The sequence below is a fragment of the Centruroides vittatus genome, unplaced genomic scaffold, assembly GCF_030686945.1.
Source record: "Centruroides vittatus isolate TY-2023 unplaced genomic scaffold, ASM3068694v2 contig_1355, whole genome shotgun sequence".
NCBI lineage: Eukaryota > Metazoa > Arthropoda > Arachnida > Scorpiones > Buthidae > Centruroides > Centruroides vittatus.
In genome coordinates this window covers 2432-22605 of record NW_027120861.1, presented here as the reverse complement: position 1 = coordinate 22605, position 20174 = coordinate 2432, and the positions used below count along the sequence as shown (strand labels likewise).

The following is a 20174-nucleotide window of genomic DNA, read 5'->3' as shown; positions in this document are numbered from 1 at the left end:
TTGATAATAATAATAGTAATTAATAATAATCAGCGCAGAGCCCAAACGATTAGAAATTAAATGTTGAAATTTGGTACACAGTTAGGGTACGTCACGAGAACGCATACTAAGAAAGGATTTTTCGAAATTCCTTTCCACGGAGAGACAGAATTAAGGCATAACACTTCCATTAACAGCAGAAGTGTTACGTAAGAATGGAAGTGTTAAGAGAAAGCGACGTGCAAGACGCAGATGCAGTTTTTTTCGTGTTTGCGGGAAATCGAACATTTTTAGACCTTATAAAAATTCTCGAATTAGTCTGGGAACAGGGGAACCAATTCTTGCATTCTGTGAAAACGGAATTCAAATAAGATTTTTTCGTTTTTATTCGGTTATTTTCAACAAAATCAATGTAACTGATTTCACATAAAATGATTTGTTATTTTTTATTTTTAAAATATTACGTACATGAATTAATTTAGAAATAAATCTTTCGATAAAATAACTTCGAAGGAACGTCTACAAGAATTTAAAATTGAATAAAACTATAACTCATTTGATACTTGAGGAGAGTAAAATGTCAAAATGCATAAAATATAATTTTAAAAATACTTTTTAAATCAAATAATATGAATGTCACACGTAAAAGATCTGAAATCAGCCAAAAGCCGCATGAAAAAACAGAAAAAAAAATGCAATTATATCCTTCTATTTGCAATTATTCTTGAGTTTAAATCATGCGCATTTAATTACTATCGGACAACAAATTAAATTCTACAACATTATTTTTTGCATTGTGTTTTCCATTCTCGGCCAACTCATACATTGAATTAAAGGACACTAAATTTACAGCATTTATTATGTAAATTAAAGTAATTCAAATTAGAAATGGTGAGTGAAACTTTATTTTGTCAAACACTTTTAATTTGGCATCGTTTTTTTTTTTTTTTAAATTACCAAATGAACATTTTCGAATTTAGTTTAATATTGTACCTATAGTACGTATTACAGATTTTACCATAATATATTTAATGTACGATAAATATTTATATTATAAATAATTTATATTTCAATTTCTACTAATTATTCATTTTTACTAAACATAATTTTTTAACAGCAAGGAAAACATCTATGCCCGACGTGCAATAAAACATTTGGGAGAAAACAATATTTACTGTTACACATGCGGACTCACACCGGCGAGAAGCCGTTTAAATGCGAATTTTGCGAACGTTGTTTTTCGGATAAAAGCCATTTAAAACGGCACATGATATTGCATTTGGATGAAAAACCATTCAAGTGCAATTACGACGGCTGTGAACGGAGCTTCAAACGGAAAGATGTGTTAGAACGACACTTGTTCTCATGGCATCATACAAAGATTTTAGATAAAGTAAATATTAGAAATTTTTAAATTTTATTTTTATATTTCGATTCTCAAAGCAATAAAGTTATAAAATAAACAAACACAATATAATTGTATACGGTTATATAAAACATTTAGTTCATTTTTTAGATAAACTCTATAAAATTCTGCTAATTTACAGAAAAAATTGTTAAATAACAATAATAATAAATTACCATAATTATAATTATTGTCATTTCGTGAATTGTGAATACAAAACCGTTCTCTTTATTTACTCTGTGCCAATTTATTATTAAAAATTATTTTAAAAATGGCAGAGACGTTACCTGTAATAAATTCATTTTTATAATTACTAATCTATGATGTTGGAATAATATAAAATTCAAATTACAACGAGTTTAAATTATAAAAAAAATCATTTTTGGCAATTATTATTTTTACAATTGATTTTTCCATTCATTACAACGAGATACATCTTCAACGTGTTGTTATTTTTTAATTTTGTATTTGCATTTCTTAAACTACAAACACCAGAAACATGAACTTTATTGTTTACAGTGTTATTAAGTTATTTCGTGTTTGTTTTTCTTTTCGTTAAAATTACAAATTATATTATAATTTAAACATTAAGTTCAGATTACTGTCGAAAAGACTTCCAAAAACAGTTGTACGACTGGGCGTAATCTCTAATCTCAGTAATAAGATCTAAGCAAATTAGCTGTATTTATATAAAATAATTTTTTATATACATAGTTTAATAAAACATGAACAAAATCTTTTGATTCCGACATTATCACAATGAAAGAAATCGTTGAAACAAACATTTTACAACTTTTTTACAAATAATTGACATCAAGTATTTGCATTTAAAGAGTTACATTTGTGTTTTCACATATTGTGAAATTTCGATTGTTTAGGTTACATACACATAAAATAAGCATATACAATATGATTTTATCTGAATATATAAAGTTTTATATTAATTTCAAAAATCATTGAAACTGTACACTTTTCTGAAACTAAGCTGAATATAATTATAACATGAACAACAACAATAATCATAAATAATAGTAATTATTATTATTATTATTTTTGAAGCTAGGAAACTTTTTAAAATTATTATTTAATTTATTTGCTTGCGTGTTTCGTAAAAACAATTTTTCTAATTTATTGTGTGCTAATTCATAACTTGAAAACCTTTTTAAAGTCGAACAGACTTTACCCATAAGCCATTCACCACAACTAGAGTTAACATATTTATAATTTATGATATAACATATAAAATATTGCCTGCTTTAATGTATTGTCAATAATTATTTTATAAATTATTATGAATTTAGATTTCACCAGATGACCCGAAGATCACAAGCCGTAAATGTCATATCTGCGGAATAATTTTATCCGATCCCTATGCTTTAAGACGTCACCTGAGAAGTCACACCGGAGAGCGGCCATTTTCGTGTAATATTTGCAACGAAACATTTACATTCGAATCTGAATTAAAGACACACGAGAAAAAGATTCATCCGAAAGCGGAAACACAAAATCGCTTCCAGGTAAATTTACAAATGTTTTTTAGGAATGAATTTTAAGCATATATTCTATTATAAGCATATGACTATAACTATATGATTAATATTAATCTCTGCTTTTATTTAAAACAAATTTCCGAATAAGAAAGAATTAATTAAGTTCATTTTGACAGTAGAAAAATATAATCAGCGAGAAGTCGCCGAAATCAAACAGGCTGCATCTTGACTGCTGTGACTGTGAGAAGTCTGGATGCAACCTGTAACACTTTTCCGAAATTTCGAGATTAGTGCGTGACTGTATCGTCAATGTAATTTGCATGAATTTTTTTTTACTCGTGAGCATTTTTTTTATCTGTGATAGATTAAACAATATTTAACAGAAATGTTACAAATATTATGGAACAGGCTAAGTAGGGGAGAGCGGGGCTACAAGTTCCGTTTTTTAGTCAACCTTATATTTTGTTAAGGAAACATAATTCTAGCATAAGTATTAAGAGATTAAAATTTAGTAATATATCTAACTTTGCTATAAATACAGTTTTTGGGGTTCATTTTTTGTAAGTTTTTTTTATAATTAATAATACAATACCTAAAGTCGGAAAGTAACAACTTACCCCGGTTCGGGGCATGTTGTTAACAGGGTGGAACAAGTTGTTACGAGATCTGTGAAAGGTGTAATATGTAAAAAAAACAATAATTTATTTAACTAAGTATGTATTTAAAGACTAATCAATAATATTTCATCAATAATTAGTTGTTTTTCTTAAATTTATTATAAAGAAAACATTTTTACTTTTTAACATTTATAATTTTTATTTAACGATTGAAACATTAACCATTATATTAGCTTAAGTAGCTAATTAACCTTGAAAAATTATCAATTATCAACGTTTAATCACATTAGAAAGTCGTCTTTGACTGAAAATAATATTATACTTATAAATCATCACAAGATTCATCAGAACCGCAATTCGGACAAAAGTATGTTAACATGTCACGATATTTTCTACATCTGGAATGGGCCCAGTTCTTACATTCTTGACACTGGACCTATTCTTCACCAGAACGTGAGTTAGAGTAACGGTCACAGCAGACTAAACAATAATACTCTAAACCAGTGGTCCCCAACCCTATGCCCGCGGGCACCATTGCGCCCGCCGATCGTTTTTCGTGTGCCCGCTGCTGTGCGACCACGATAAAAATAAAAATATTTCGGTTTTCAATAAAATGCTAAGTAAAAGTTTTTTCGTTTTTAATGATTAACCACTCAAAAGTAGAAATGGCGTCCAACACAGATAAAAGCACGAAGCGAAATGCGACCGATTTCTTTTTCCCCTCCGCCAAATCTTCACCAACCAAATTTCCCATACCTAAAATGAAATAAACCGGTCCGTTCTGAATATCATAAAATCAAAGTACAGATCACGACTTACAGATGAACACCTTGACGATTGCTTACGAGCAGGAATATCATCATACTCTCCTAATTACGAAGCAATGGCCAATGAAATGCAATGCCAAAAATCACATTTACTTTCAGATTTATATTTTTTATAAAGAATTTTTATACTCTGTAGATTTTGCATGCATTGTTTAGTAATTATTTGTTTTGTAAAAATTATTGTTAATAGTCTTGTGTATGTTTTATTACATTTTTGGAATTAAATGTTTTCTGTACATTATGTGTATGTATTATTAACTATGTCCAAGTATAAATTCACCTTGAAAAAATAAATGGTGCTCGCCGTTCGGCCGGTATTTTAGAATGTGCTCTTAAGTACAAAAAGGTTGGGGACCCCTGCTCTAAACTATCCTCTTCACTCTCAGAACTTTCACTGCTCGTTTGTACAACCTGTCGTTTACTGGACTTCCCCTTTCCTTTTCCTTTTAGCGTTCTCTTGTCGTTCCCTTTTATTTTATTCCCTTGACATCTTTTACCCTTCTCTTTTCTTTTATTTTTTCTTACTTCTTCATTATCAATTTTTACCTTCCTTTTCTTGCTTTGCTCTTCTGCCAGGGCTTGTTTCTCAGGAGTGTCTGTTAAAATTGCGGATTTTCTATGACGTCTCTTGGTCGTTCCACTCCGTGGTGGTGCCTTTGGAAAGGGACGAATTGCTTCTGGGGAGAAAGGAACATCCTTTCCATGTTCTTGTAGGCCTATAACACCAGAAGTTGCAGGCAAATTCACAACTCCTGATGGCCCCGGCTGACCGAAGATTTGTCTTTCATCAATAATGCTTACAGTTTCACGTGCATTGTTGGATTTGTCTATTTTAGTTTCTGTCTCTGAAACTTTCATATCAATTATATCAATATCATTTATAGGTGTGGTGCCTGCAGAGACACTATCATGCGTTGGAGCCAAAGGATGATCTGTGACGAAAGATGGAGCAAAGTCGTCTTCAGTGAAAATATTAGGATCATATGGCCAAATGCCAGCCTTTTTAAAAGAGCTCATTATATTGGTAGGGGTTGCTGCAATTGGTAACGCATATTTTACGATCTCAGGGATCTCATATATTGACATTGTCTTGCCAGGGTTGCTGCGTAGCCAGTTGTCTTGAGCCTTTGCACAATAATTTTTAAACGGTGCATTCACTCCAACGTCCAATGGTTGCAGACGGTGTGTACAATGAGGCGGGAATGACAGCATTACAATGGAGTTACATTTCGCTTTTTCTACCACATTGATATCGACGTGAGATTGGTGATTATCAACCAATAACAAAACTGGATCTGAAGGTGATAATCTGGTGTGTTTGATGAAGTGATCCGTATATATGAGGAACTCCATAGCTGTCATCCATCCAGAGCTATTTCCTGCACCAATAGATTCCGGTGGTCCGCCTTTGATAAATAAATCCTTGTATTTAAGTCGAGGGAAAATAAACATAGGAGGAACTGTGTGTCCTAATGCATTTGCTGCCAGTTCTACGGTGACTAATGTACCTCGTTCTGCCGATACTATAGCTCCAACTTGCTTAGTTCCCTTTTTAGCAATAATTTTCTTTGGCTTTAGCACTGTTGTAACGCAAGTTTCATCTAAATTATATATTTTCGAGGGCGGAAATTTATATTTATCCAACACTGTGCCTAGCTTTGTAAAAAATTCGTTAACATTGTGTTTATTAAAAGATGTTGCTCTGCTAGCACTTGTCGATTCTGGGGCTCTAATCGAGAGTTCAGGATTTCTCTTTAAAAAACCAGTCAGCCAATCTGGACCAGCTTTTCCATTCTCATGCCAACATGGTGGAATAGCAGAAGCGTTGAATTTCTGTGCACATTCATATGCTAATTTTCGCACTTCCTCTGGTAGAAGACCAAAGAACATTGTTGCACATTGTAACAAATATTCTGCCAACTTCTTTTCCTTTTCTTCACTAAAGATCAATCTTGTTTTTTTGTAGCCAACAGCAGCGTTTTCTTTTCCAGATTTTAACTTCCTTACAAATCTGTATAACGTCATGTGACAAATATCTAATTCTCTGGCCACAGTTTTTATTTTTTTACCATTTTTAATAACTTCATCTGCAGCTCTTTGTATCAACTCTTGAGATACAGAACCCCGTGTCGTTTTTCGAATGTAAGTCCGCATACTGCAAAAGAAAAAAAACATTATTTTTACTGCATTACCGCTACAGATGAACTGGGGCAAGTTGTTCCAAAGTCACAACATGCCCCGAAAGAAGGGAACATCTAGCCCCGATAACACATGGGTTCAAAACAGCAACTACTAGATTAGGTTACGAGACATATACAGTTTTAGCGTAGTATATCAAGATACTCGATATATTTTTGAATGAAAATACTAAATAACTAATCGCTAATTATTTAAATTCGCCAGATATAACAAAAATATCAAACACGAAAATGTTTACTTACGTAGATCAGCGATGTACAGGTTCCGTTTCCAATGTTCCAAACTTCACTAGACTGACTAAGATGGCTGCCGTCCGTGCGCAAAAACGTTCGATTTCATGACGTATTTGTTAATTATATATATATATATTTTTTTTTATGGAGCTATTTCAATCGGAACAACTTACCCCGAAAACTTTTAGCCCCGGTCTCCCCTACCATACAGATACATTTACTGTGCCATAAAATCAACATTACCCCATGCAAATAAATTTTGATTTGACATTATTTTCTGATATAATTCGCTTTGATAACATTAATGAAGTGCATTTATATTTGTTAACCGATTATTGTTAAAATTATTAATTATAAAACATTTGTTACAATTGCGAATAAATTTTGAAATTTTAAAAACATTGTGAAATATTTGATCTTAATTAGCTTAAAAATCTGTTAACTCTTAAAGCATTACATATACATAATGCAGTTCATAATTATTGAAATTCCATATTTCTATGCAATCCGCATTGTAGTATATTGTGTACATTTATGTTATTTATGTTATTTACTTTTAGAAAAGTATACAAGGCGTTCAACAAGAGCAGCAAGAACAACCATCGACAAGTTCTCAAACAGCACAGTCAATAGAATTCGGAGAAATTTCTTCACAAGAGACTATTTTTACTCTAAAAGAATGTGAAGAATTTCTTGAAAGCCTTAACGACAATTTAGAAATTAGACAATTGGAAACATCCTCACCTGCAAATTTATTACCAAACATGGACGTTGAAGAAAGAAAATTGGAAAGTCCGTTCAGCCGTGAACAATTTTTAGACGACGATTCACTAAAAGAACACGAAAGAACATTCCATCCGTCTGATTAATTAATTCTAGACAACAAATTTTACAATTATATTAATTTAAAAATGTTTCAAATGATTAATATTTCGATATTTAATAATGGAAGCAAAATTGTATGTTCAGCAGAACAACGTTAGTTAATAGTTTGTGATAAATATGAAATCGTCGTAGAAAGTACAAAATTAATTTAATTTATAGCAGAAATTATTTAATTATATCTTCGTAGAATTTGAATGAAACGAAATTCGACAGTTATTTTTCACATTAATTATTTCACCAAAATCAAATTATCTAATCCTCGATAAGACACTTAATTTTCTTATGCTTGTTTAATAGATAAGCTTTAATTAAATAAATTTTCGATTTTTTTTAATGAAACCGTGTCTCGTTCTTTTTGAGCTTAGTAAACACTAGTGTTGAGTTGTGTTCCAAAGACACTTGGCAAGTTTTCCATCAAGTATCATTATTCAGTTTAGTCGATACGGAAACCAGCGAACGCCATACGTGGCAACACAAACCATACCAGCGCAAACGTCAAAAAAGGGGAAAATGGAGGCGGGAACAGCTCAAAAATTTTTTACAGTTGCAATATATTTTTAGGTTTTACAGTTGTAATGTATTTTTACAGTCAAAGAATTTTTAAATTGTAATGTACAGTACAAAAGAATTAAGACAGTTTTAAACGATTTTAAATTATAAAAAGTTTAACCAACAGGTATAGTACGTCTATCTATCGTTTGTATACTCAATTTTTCTGTAATAGTTAAAAAAATATATCCTGCATTATAGTTAATTTAAATTAAATCTCTTGAGGATGCTGTCTGTACACGAGTCGTTCTAACTGATTTTTCCGTTTAATGCTCCGTTAACAGCCTTTGTAATTGTAATTGTCTTTACATATCCTTCTGGGGAAACATCAAAGTGAACGTCTACAAAAATCCAAAAATGATAAACCAAAACTCGTTTGCTAATTCAAGTGAGTAAATAGCCAAAATGCATAAAATATGGTTTTAAAAGTAATTTTCATTATACCTTTCAAAAATATGACGAACAATATGAATGTGACGGCTAAAATATTTGAAATCAGCCAAAAGTCACATAAGAAAACAGGAATAAAATGCAATTATATCTCTGTGTTTCTAATTTCAGTATTCTTGTGTTCAAATCATGCGCATTTAATCACTCTCGGACAACAATAAAATTCTATAACATTATTTCTGTGCATTGTTGTTTTCATTTTCAAACAGGTTATTACGTTGAATTTAAAATACTAAATTTACAGCAATTTACTATTAAAATTAAATTAATTAAAATTAGAAATGGTGAGTAAAACCTTTATTTTGTCAAACACTTTTCATTTGGCATCGTTTTTATTAAAAATTACTAAAAGGACACTTTCAATCTTAAATTACGTTTCATACCTTGAGTACATATTACAGATTTTACCATAATATTTTAATGTACGATAAATATTTATATTATTACTAATTATTTATTTTTACTCAACGGAATTTTTTAAAAGGAAGGAATACACCAATGCCCGACTTGTAATAAAACATTTGGGAGAAAACACAATTTACAGAGACACATGCGGACTCACACAAATGAGAAGCAGTTTAAATGTGAAATCTGCGAATGTCGTTTTTCGGATGGAAGCAATTTAAAACGGCACATAATATCGCATTCGTATGAAAGACCATTCATGTGCATTTACACAAGTTGTGGATAGAGCTTTAAACGAAAAAATGAGTTAGAACGACACTTGTACAGACAGCATCCTCAAGAGATTTTATCTAAAGTAAATATTATTTAAGTTCTTATAAAGTATAAAAACCAGAAACTTCTTTTTTATTGCTTACGGTGTTATTAAATTACTTCATGTTATGTTGCTAAAAATACGAATTGTATTATCTTTTTAATATTAAATTCTGGTTACAGTAGAAAAGGGTTCCAAAAACAGTCGTACGTCCGTGCGTAATTACTGTTATCAGTAATAAAATTTAATATAAATTACTGAGCAACACCTTGTAATCCGTATTTTTACAAAATAATTCTCTATATACGTTGTTTAATAAAATTCCGATATCACAATAAAAAAATCGTAGAAATCGATTCACAATTTTTTTCTAAATAATTGACATGAAGTATTTGCATTTAAAGAAGTACGTTTCGTGTTTTATATGTTGTGAAATAATATCACTGAAAACTTATTGAATAATTAGATTCCACCAGATGACCCAACTTTAGAAAGCCGTACGTGTCACGTATGCAGAAAACCTTTTGAAAATTTATCTGCTTTAAGAATCCACTTGAAAACTCACACCAGAGAACGACTATTTTCGTGTAATTTTTGCAACGACGCATTCACACTCAAATACATCTTAAACAGACACATCGGAATGTTTCATCCGGCGAGAGGAAACTCCATTTTGCTGCGACGTAAGTTTATAAATTCGTTAATGGTTAAACTTTTAACACCCAATCGACTATTAGCATGAAAAAATAATAATATTTCACCTATTTTACCAGCAAACACCAGCAGTTTTATATTTACTTATCCCATATATTCCAAACACGTGTATTTGTAAAATTCGATATTGCGAGTAAGTAAGTTTCTTTGTATTTAACAAGATAATTCCTGTGTTAAAAATGTACAACGATTCTGGATTCTTCGTATAGTAGCAGCCATCAATACGTGCAGAGTGAGCATTTCTCGTGTGGACTATATAGGTCATTCGATAGTTGGTGTGTATCATAATGTTTCTGTGTCATTTCTTGTATTTAAGACAAGACATTAACTAAACAAGATTTATTTACTTTCGTTGTGGTATCGTCATCTCCTTGTTACCGTTTGTGTTTACCATCAAAATAACGTCAATTAACTTTTCTTTACTCAGGACAACGCTTTTATTTCTAAGAAAATAATCAATACTCTACATAATTTTCATGGATTCAAACTTATGGAACACTCTATGTACTGTACATACAACTCGTCATTAACGCCTAAAATTGATATGTTTGGTTACATTAAATCAATGTGTCGCCTTACAAATTATAGGCTATGATTAGATAATTCCTCCCCCATTTAAGGTTGATTAATTATCTGGATCAATATGTAAGAGTAGGGGCAACGAAACAATTATTGTAAACAATAAGAAGCTTAAAATAATTGTCCGAAATGACATTAAAAATATCTGTACGTCGGGATATGTATGATATTTCTTGACGTACCCCTAGCTCACGTGTGCTGCTGACAGATTTGGGTGGTTTCGGTCGAAAAGCTAGAGCACATGAGAATAAAATAAAAGTTCAGAACTTGCGCTATTTTTACGCAGTTACGGAAGTAGGTAGCGAAAGAGTATAGAAGAGAACAATCGTGGGAAAAATATCAGTATTCCTGAGTCCACAGTTTAAATAGGATTTTAGCGAATTAAAGAGTTCTGATTGGTTTAGATATTTCTTTTCTTCTGAATTGATCACCACCGTGTTCTCAGATTTTTGCTTGTTTGTTAATTTACAGAAACGCAACACTTCGAATGTGCGTATTTGGGATTTCTTCTGGGAAGTCTTTTTAATAGTAACTGGCCCATTTTCAGGCTTTACAAGCATGGCGAAAACCCAAAAAAGCAAGGTGGAAAGCCGTCGTTGGAAGGCACGAACACACGACCGAACTTCCAGTGTACAGGAAACGGAACGGCTTGTTTACTGGTGGACAGTTTCAGTATATAACAAGACTTAAAATAGAAGGCGAGAAATTCGATCGTTCGGATACAGTTCGTTATCTGGACACTTTATTATGATTAATAATTAAAATAGTTTTTTAGAATAAAATCTTATAACAGTCAGGAAAGTTACGCAACTCGTTGCAAGGTTTTTTTTAAGCTATTTTGTTCTCATATCTTGAAATTTAGGAATTTTATCGATTCCCTTTCCTACGTTTTTTCTTCCATTAAAATTATTTCTCGAATATAGAAATAGTGCAAGCACTTTTTCTATACTTGATGAGTTAATGAACCATACAATTAGTTACTTGTTATATCTAGTATGTTTGTTATAAGCAACATAAACTTTAATTTATATTAAATGTAATGTAAAAGGCATCATTGGACCTTTATGACACGAAACTTATAAAATCCGTTAAATTATTTAAACAAATAAAAAAGTTTTCGTTTATTATTATGTATATTAAAAGTCGAAATACACTAAATACATCAGTGAACTTAAAAAATCAATACTTCCACTTGAAATTACTTTGAAAAGTGTGTCGGGTAAAAATAATCTTGCGACGCAAGTTAAATGATTAAAATGAACTAATGTTATAAATTAACGTATATTAAAAAGCAATTTTAAACACATTTTTTACATAGTTTTATTGACTAAATCTATAAAATTAAGAAATTTTAAATGAAATTAATTGGGGCCTCCTGCCCCCGAAATTTTCTATATCTGGTCTCGACGTTCATCTCTCTAACTCAGTTTTCGGAATTATGGAAAGACTGACAGAGGGACAGACGGACGACAGTTGGAATTTATAGGTTTAATATTATCGAGAGCAAGAAACAAAGTGTTTACACGCCCATGGTTTAAAAAACACCGAATGTGTAATGACAAATTACAACGATAGGAACCGATACTCAGCAACTGTAGTGAATAATGTTTTATTTATAGACATCCAGGAAAGTTTTTTTGTTATACACGCAAATTGGTCTTAGAAAAATACTAAAAATCTGTAGAGAGTATATAGTAAATCTTATTGAATATATTTACAGGATGCAAAAAACAATATTAAAGACGTTATAAGTGAGAAGAAGAAAAAATTTGATCTTTGTTTAGCTGCAGGAATCCATTCCGTCGAAACACAAAAACATCGATCATTTCTGAAATGGCGAGCGACATATCACACGATCCTGAAGACATTCTCGAAGACACTACCTTCGAAACAGATGTGGAACCATCGACATCTTTCGATCTGTTCCCAGAAGTAAGAATCGATCGATATGAATTGGAATGTCTCTTGTGTCAAGTTAAGTTTGACGAAGAAGTTTCTATGCAAGAACACATGAGAAAGTATCATTAAGGAACATTTTCAATGTGAAAACATTGAAATATTTTTTACTTTAATATACTTTTATTTTACCGATTATTCCTCTGAAATTCTTTCGATTTTAATTTGATGTCATCTACTTGTAAAGATTTTAAATATGTGTTTAAAATTTTAATTTTTGTAACAAAATCACAGACGTTATTTAATATTCAAAATGTACTGATTTAAATGAAATATAAATTACTAATAAATTCTCAATTATTTTCATAAAGTTTAGACCTTCTCTTTTTGAAAACTACCAAGTAAAAATAATTTAATTTGAAATTGTATGGAGTTTTTATATTGTTTTTCTATAAACACAAATTAAGTGCATAAACACATTAATTTTTCAACGTTATAGAGTTGTAGAGGACATTTACTCAGAATATTAAAACCATGTGGTAAGCTTCAATCTGTCAGTGACTAGTGTCGAGACATCTAATATGAATGCAAAAGAAAACAAAATAAAATTAATATAAACAGAGTTTTAATATTCTAGAAAAGCGCGATAGAATGAGGTTACACATGAAAGTGTAGGTGTTTGGTACACAGATAGGATTGCACTAGTGTTTTGAGAAAGAGAGATCCTTGCACATCTCTAACAATAGTTGCTAAACTTGGCAGAGGCCCACGAATTTTCATAAGAATGATTATTTTTATTTTAATAAAGTATTTTATTCGTAAAAGTGCTTTATTAAACTAACAAAAATCGTCATTTCTTAATGTAAACCCATAGACCACGTGATGACAGTCGATCGACAGAACATGGCGGCGATGACTCGTGTATCGCTACTCTGATATCTAGGTACTCTAAGCGCGAGAGGTAAGTGAGAGGCTATTAGTTGAGTTTGGACTGTAATCGTGTGTCAATCGTGTGTGGTGTTATTTGTTTACTATTAAAGTGCAGTTGGTTATTTTTTATATACAGTCAAGTTTATTTTTTAAGTTTTACGTTAAAAACATTTACAGTACATACATATGTACATTTGTAGTTGTTTTAAATGAGTAATTTTAATAAATAATGTACATGTGATTGATTTGAATTTATACTTCCATTTAACAATTTTAATTCAACATTACTCAAGTAGCCTAAACATTACATAATTGTAAAAACAACGTTTCATTGGAATTTTTGCGCCAAACGTCGTCTTTTCGAGTTACGAACTTTTCGACTTGCGAACGACCGCTACGAACAGATTAAGTTCGTAAGTAGAGGACTGCTTGTAAATATTATTATTATTATTAAAAATTAGGAATTGATTTATTTTCTTGCATTTTTCGTAAAAACCATTCTCTTAGTTCACTGCGTGCCAATTCATAAATTGAAAACCTTTTTAAAGTCGGACAGACACTACCCATTAGCCTTCCATCACAACTATACAGTTCATATATTTATAACTTACGATATAACATATATTGTCAATAATTATTATGAAATTAGATTTTACCAGATGACCCGAAAATCACAAGCCGTACATTTCGTACTTGCGAAATACTTTTTTCCACTCCCGATGCTTTAAGATAAAATCTTATTATTATGCAATGCGAACACGTGTCGTTCTAACTCAAATTTACGTTTGTAGGTCCGTTCACAGCCATTGTAATTGCACGTGAATGGCTTTTCATCTGAATGCGATTTCAGGTGCTGCGTTAAATCACTTTTCTGTGAAAAACGACATTCGCAGGATTTGCATTTGAACGGCTTGTCATTTGTGTGAATCCGCAAGTGTCATTGTAATTTTTGTTTTGTCCCAAATGTTTTATTGCAGGTCGGTCATTGATATTTTTCTTCCTTTTAAAAAATTCCGTTCAGTAAAATTGAATAATTAGTAAAAATTTAAATATAAATTATTTATGGTAATATTTAACGTATATTAAAATATTATGGTAAAATCTGTAATACGTACTCTAGGTACGATACGAAATTAAATTCAAAAGTGTCCCTTTAGTAATTTGAAAAAAATGCCAAATTGAAAGCATTTGACAAAATAAAAGTTTTACTTACCATTTCTGATTTGAGTTAATTTAATTTACGTAATAAATGCTGTAACGTTAGTGTTTTAAGTTCAATGTAATAAGTTGGCCGAAAGTGAAATCAACAATAAACAAAAATAACGTTGTAGAATTTAATTGTTTTCTCGCAGTAATTGAATGCGCATCATTTTAAAAAAAAATAATTACAAACACAGTGAGATAATTGCATTTTCTTCCTGTCTTTTCAAGTGGCTTTTGGCTGATTTCAAGTGAATGAATTTCACACGAAAGACATTGACGCTGTTGTATTTGTTAAGAAATTTGCTTGTGTAGCGCGCTCGGACAACTTTCACAGACGACCTGGCTGTATTCGTTACAAATATTTCTTCCGAAACCAGACGTGTGCTTTACAACACTGCCATCATAATACGACAATACGTCTTTGGAAGTAGAGAACTTTTCACATGAATGTGTTATTTCTGAATCGGAAGGACACACTTTTCAGTACTGATAGAAATATTAGAAACAGATACACATTACATGATATGGACATTAATCTTAAACCGATTGCAATTTGGCTTATTGAAGTTATCGATAATTTTTACTGAAATCGTTTCGCCCGATTGAGTTATGAATGAATCGAATAATTTATATGTTGATTTTAATAATGCACAAGAAACTCGAATGTTAATCACATACATAAGCCATTGATTCCACTGTTTATATGTCTGCAATCTGTCACGGAATGCCTAGAATGCCCACTAGCGGTGTCTCTAGCGATGATTTTCAGCTATTACTTAAATTGCAATTATATTTTATTTATAGAATTATAATTTAGTATATTATTATTTTTATTTACAATAGGAATTTATTATTTACTCGCAGTACCCGCCACGCGTTGCTGCGGCTCAAAATGTATCTATTATAAATGCATAACACTTCCCCCGTGGGGATTTCGAAAAATTCCTTCTTAGCGTACATTCTCTTGACGTACCCTATTAAAACACAATGAAAAACTCAAAGAAACGCATCGAAAATAGTATATAGAAGCCGAGTTCTTCACGGAAACTCTTAATTTTGTCCCTCTCTTCGCGGGAAGAGACATTTTTCCATCTATATTATATAAAAGCACGCGCGTATTCGAATGCATCGTTGTATCAAAATTTCAAAGCAATCGGTGAAGAAGTTTCGGAGATTAGCTATTAGGAACAAACAAACATTACATTTTTATTAATATAGATTATATCTCGGAACGACGCCACTGCTGCTAGAACTTCCAGTAGAGGGCGTCTCGGGCTATCTCGTTACCCGTATTTTACCGCTCATTTTCAAGTTTCTTGTCTGTTTGAATTCAAAATAATCATTTATTGTTTCTTACAGCAAATCAACACTATCGAATGCCTTTTTAACAGGTAAGTGGTTTGTATTCGACCCGCCCTGTCATCGTTAGGAGCTAAGCAATAATTCATTTACTTATAAACGAATTTTGTTAGTAGACAGCAGTTAAAATGTCCCGTTTTGAAAAAGTGAGATTTGACGATTGAATAAGAAAGATGTGATAAATTGTGCTCTTTTAATTATTGTGATTGTGCCGGACATACTAATTAAATTACATTTTTGAGGATACCGTTGAAATATACTCTGGATTCTGGTTCGTTTGACATATATTTTGTTAATGTACGCTAATGAAGGAACGGATAATTAATTTTTAATTTCGTAAAATTCGATCGGGCCTAGCGGATGGGGCATTAGGGGGTTAGTTAAAAGTTGGCTGTGTCAATAAGGTCCTAAAACGGGGTAGCAATTCGTTTAATATTAATCGAATTATAAGGGTTTAAAATTTTTACTATAGAGAATAATTGGGAAATTTTTGACAGTTATAACGGACTTTAACGGTTTTCTAACGTTCTTCAATAAATTTTTCAACGGATGTAATAGATATTCTATATTAATCATTGCACCTGCAACTCAAATTTTGAGTGTTAAGGGTTTAATTGTAAAAATGAATGTAATTTAATTCATAGTATCACGGAATTTGATTATTTTAACGATGCTTTTTAATAATTTTTGTTACTTTATCGCATTTGAATGTAATATTTCTACTCTCTTGCGTTAATTGTCAGGTAATTACATTATTGGAGAATAACTTACTTAATTAATTGAAATTTGGTGTGTAATTATTTCACATCATCACATATATAGACATTGGGTTGCTTTACTTTTGGCAATGGAACATATTCAGTGTTCGTCAGATAGACTGGAACAACTAACAAACTGCTGTTAAATGAGGATCCACAGTCTTCGCCTCCAACACTACAAATTTCCCCTAAACTAGACAACAGAAAGTCAAAAGAGAATGCAGAAGAGTCAATATTGAGAGAAGCCAGAAATTTATTTAGTCGTGTAATGAAAATATGTTTTGAACTAAGTAATAATTCTGTGGCAAAAAGAAAACAGTAGAATTTAGACAAAGTGTTGAACGAATATTTGGTTGCTTAAATCAACCATATGGGATTTTTAAAGAACTTAGAGCAATCAAAACCAAATAACTCTTATCGATAAGTGCAGTACAAACCCCTTTTTCCTTTATACTTTTTTCTTCAAACCTTTCGTTCAAGCTTTTCTACCCCTTTTCAGGCATTACAGACGTGGAGAAAACCCGGAAAACTTTACGTTGCTAGCCCGCCCTGGCGAAGCCTGAAAACACGACCAAACTCCCAGTGTTCAGAGAACAGAACCGTTGACCAATGGTGGCTGTCACGGGGTAATATTCACGCAAAGAGAAATAACGCCACACTGCACCTAAACCGCGTGGGTTGCCCTTTGTTTTTCCAAAATTAGCAGCGCAGTGACTTAAGCACGCCGACAAAAACGAAGACAAATTTTTCGCGAAAAACAATCGACGAAAACCGAAACCGACGATAACCGAAGTCAACGAAGACCGAGGTATTACTGTACAAGCAACTTGGCTATGACGCCATTAGCACGTATACGCGAATAACAACTGGGTCAACGAATTTGTAATGGTTCGGCTTCGTGCATATTCTGAATATTTTACAGAACGTTTCTATGTGTAAAAAAGATGCATTCTCAGTTAAAAGTAGATAAAATTACAATCTTATTGCTACATTTAACTGAGAAAAATTTTTCTGTAAATGTTAACAGCTAGTTTTATAAGTAACGGTTGAATTTATTTTTATTATGCGTTGCAGTCAGGCAATTGTAAAAAATTGATTATCTACATTTAAAGGAATTAATTATCGCTCAAAATGTTACTGGAAACCACAAAATTTTTTGATAATTGTTAACGAGAACAGTTTCATTATTACGGCAATTGTATGTAATACGGGAAGTGTAGCGGTCGGGAAAAATATGAACCGAAGATTATATTTTCGGACTCGGGATCTCGAAATGTGGAGAAATGCAAAAACGTTAGTTTTTCTCATCTGTATGCATGTATAGATGTTTGTGTGTGTCCTGAAACAGAGTTTTGTATACGCAATTCGTAGCCTAATAACTCCCGTGTAGGCTTATCAGTAGCCAATCGGTTCAGTTTTCTGAAAACTGGAAGACCGATCGTGAGTTTGTGCTTCTTTGTCTTGCCCGATACGAAACCAGAATGTATTCTGGTTTCGTATCGGGCAACATAATACATATGATCTTTTCTTCTCTATCTTACAGGTGCCGACACTGATCTAATGGGATATGATCTAACGGGAGCCAAGCACTATGGCCACGTGCAAATCGTTTGTGGCTATGGACCCATGTAAATCGGTACAAATTCTGCCACAAAGTTGCAGAGGGTATTGTTTCCCACCAACAAAACATCTACAGACAGGTGAACGAATGCTCATTTAGGTATGACTGGTCGAGGTGATTATCACCTCGTGTCTGTCTCAGTGGTGCGCGATATCCTTATTCTACTGTCACTAAAATGTCTGTTTATTATTTTTCAGATCGACGAAATCTTTAACAGGAGACAGATTTTTCCAGACTGTAAACAAAGCTGTAGTTTCGGGTGAAAACTTTAGAGGAAGTTTTTTAAAACTTATTAGTTTAATGTTAAAATATTTAATTTGTTTTAGAAAATAATGACAGACGTAATTCTCATATCTTATGTCACAGCGAACATTTTATTTTTGCAGAATCACTTTTTGACCAATAAAAGGCATTTCTGCGTAATAACCGAGAAATTGTTTCCAGAAAAACACAAGAGTGGAAGGAAAAATATATGAAAAAAGAAAACATTTCATACAAATGAAAGAAATAAAGAAAATTCGATGAAGATATTTTAGCTTATTTTCTGAAAGTTTTTTCTCACAAAAAACACTTTGTATCAATTGTTCACAAATACAAATGTGTAAATTACATTCAGTTGTGATAGCATTTGTGAAAAGACTGATGTAAACAGTTGTGTGTATGCTGTGATGATGTCATTAGAGTTGTTTGTATACTCTGAATTCTAGTTTTAAGTAACCTGAAACAGGGAAATTCTTCTTCTATCTGCACCCAAAACATTAACAGTACTTTATAATTTAATACTATAATATATATATATATATATACATTTTTGTATATTTGATTAACATTAATTTGAGAAAGTTTCGATGTTTAGACGGGTTTTAATATTTTTATTTATTGTATTTTACAGAATTAAACAATCAGAAGAAAAAGAATGGAAAGTGTCAATGTGACAGTTGCAAGAAAGAATTCGGTTCGAAGTACTCTTTAAAATATCATCAACGGATTCACACTGGAGAAGGGCTCTTCTCTTGCAAATTCTGTACTCGTCAGTTCACCCATTCCAGCATTTTACGTTACCACATCAACACTCACACCGAAGAGAAGCCGTTCACTTGTGATCATTGCAAGCGAAGTTTTTCACGAAAGAATGTTCTGATTGAACACCTCCGAACTCACACAGGAGAGAAGCCTTTCACTTGTGATCATTGCAAGCGAAGTTTCATACGAAAGAATGATCTGATTGTACACCTCCGAACTCACACAGGAGAGAAGCCTTTCACTTGTGATCATTGCAAGCGAAGTTTTAGACAGAAACGTGTCTTGATTGAACACCTCCGAACTCACACAGGAGAGAAGCCTTTCACTTGTGATCATTGCAAGCGAAATTTTGCACGAAAACATCATCTGACAAGACATCTTCGTCTGCATACCGGAGAGAAGCCTTTCACTTGTGATCATTGCAAGCGAAATTTTGCACGAAAACATCATCTGACAAGACATCTTCGTCTGCATACCGGAGAGAAGCCACTTTCTTTTTAATTATTTCTTACAAAAGTTCTATTCTAAATCTAATTAAAATAGTCATGTTATTAAACATCATAACAACAATCTTGAATAATGATATTGTTATGGAGGAATATTTGAAAAACAAAACTTGATCAAAAGGATTGATTGATTTGTTTGAAAAATATTCAATTTTTGTGTTTAGATTTTATTGAATGTAAAATGAAAAAATATATAATTTTTTTCTTCTTGATTTTGTAATTTCTACATTTCA

The 20174-nt window shown here is 31.9% G+C and overlaps 1 protein-coding gene across 1 annotated transcript; it reads left to right on the top strand.

The window, feature by feature from the left end:
• Positions 1–2685: 2685 nt before the first annotated feature.
• LOC136990890 (gastrula zinc finger protein XlCGF57.1-like) lies at positions 2686–19936 on the top strand (the record flags this gene model as incomplete). Its single annotated transcript, XM_067289344.1, has 6 exons — positions 2686–2901; positions 7311–7520; positions 9119–9314; positions 18335–18419; positions 18610–18671; positions 19305–19936. Coding segments are annotated over 6 exons (1401 nt in total), but the record flags the coding sequence as incomplete, so codon positions are not given.
• Positions 19937–20174: the final 238 nt, after the last annotated feature.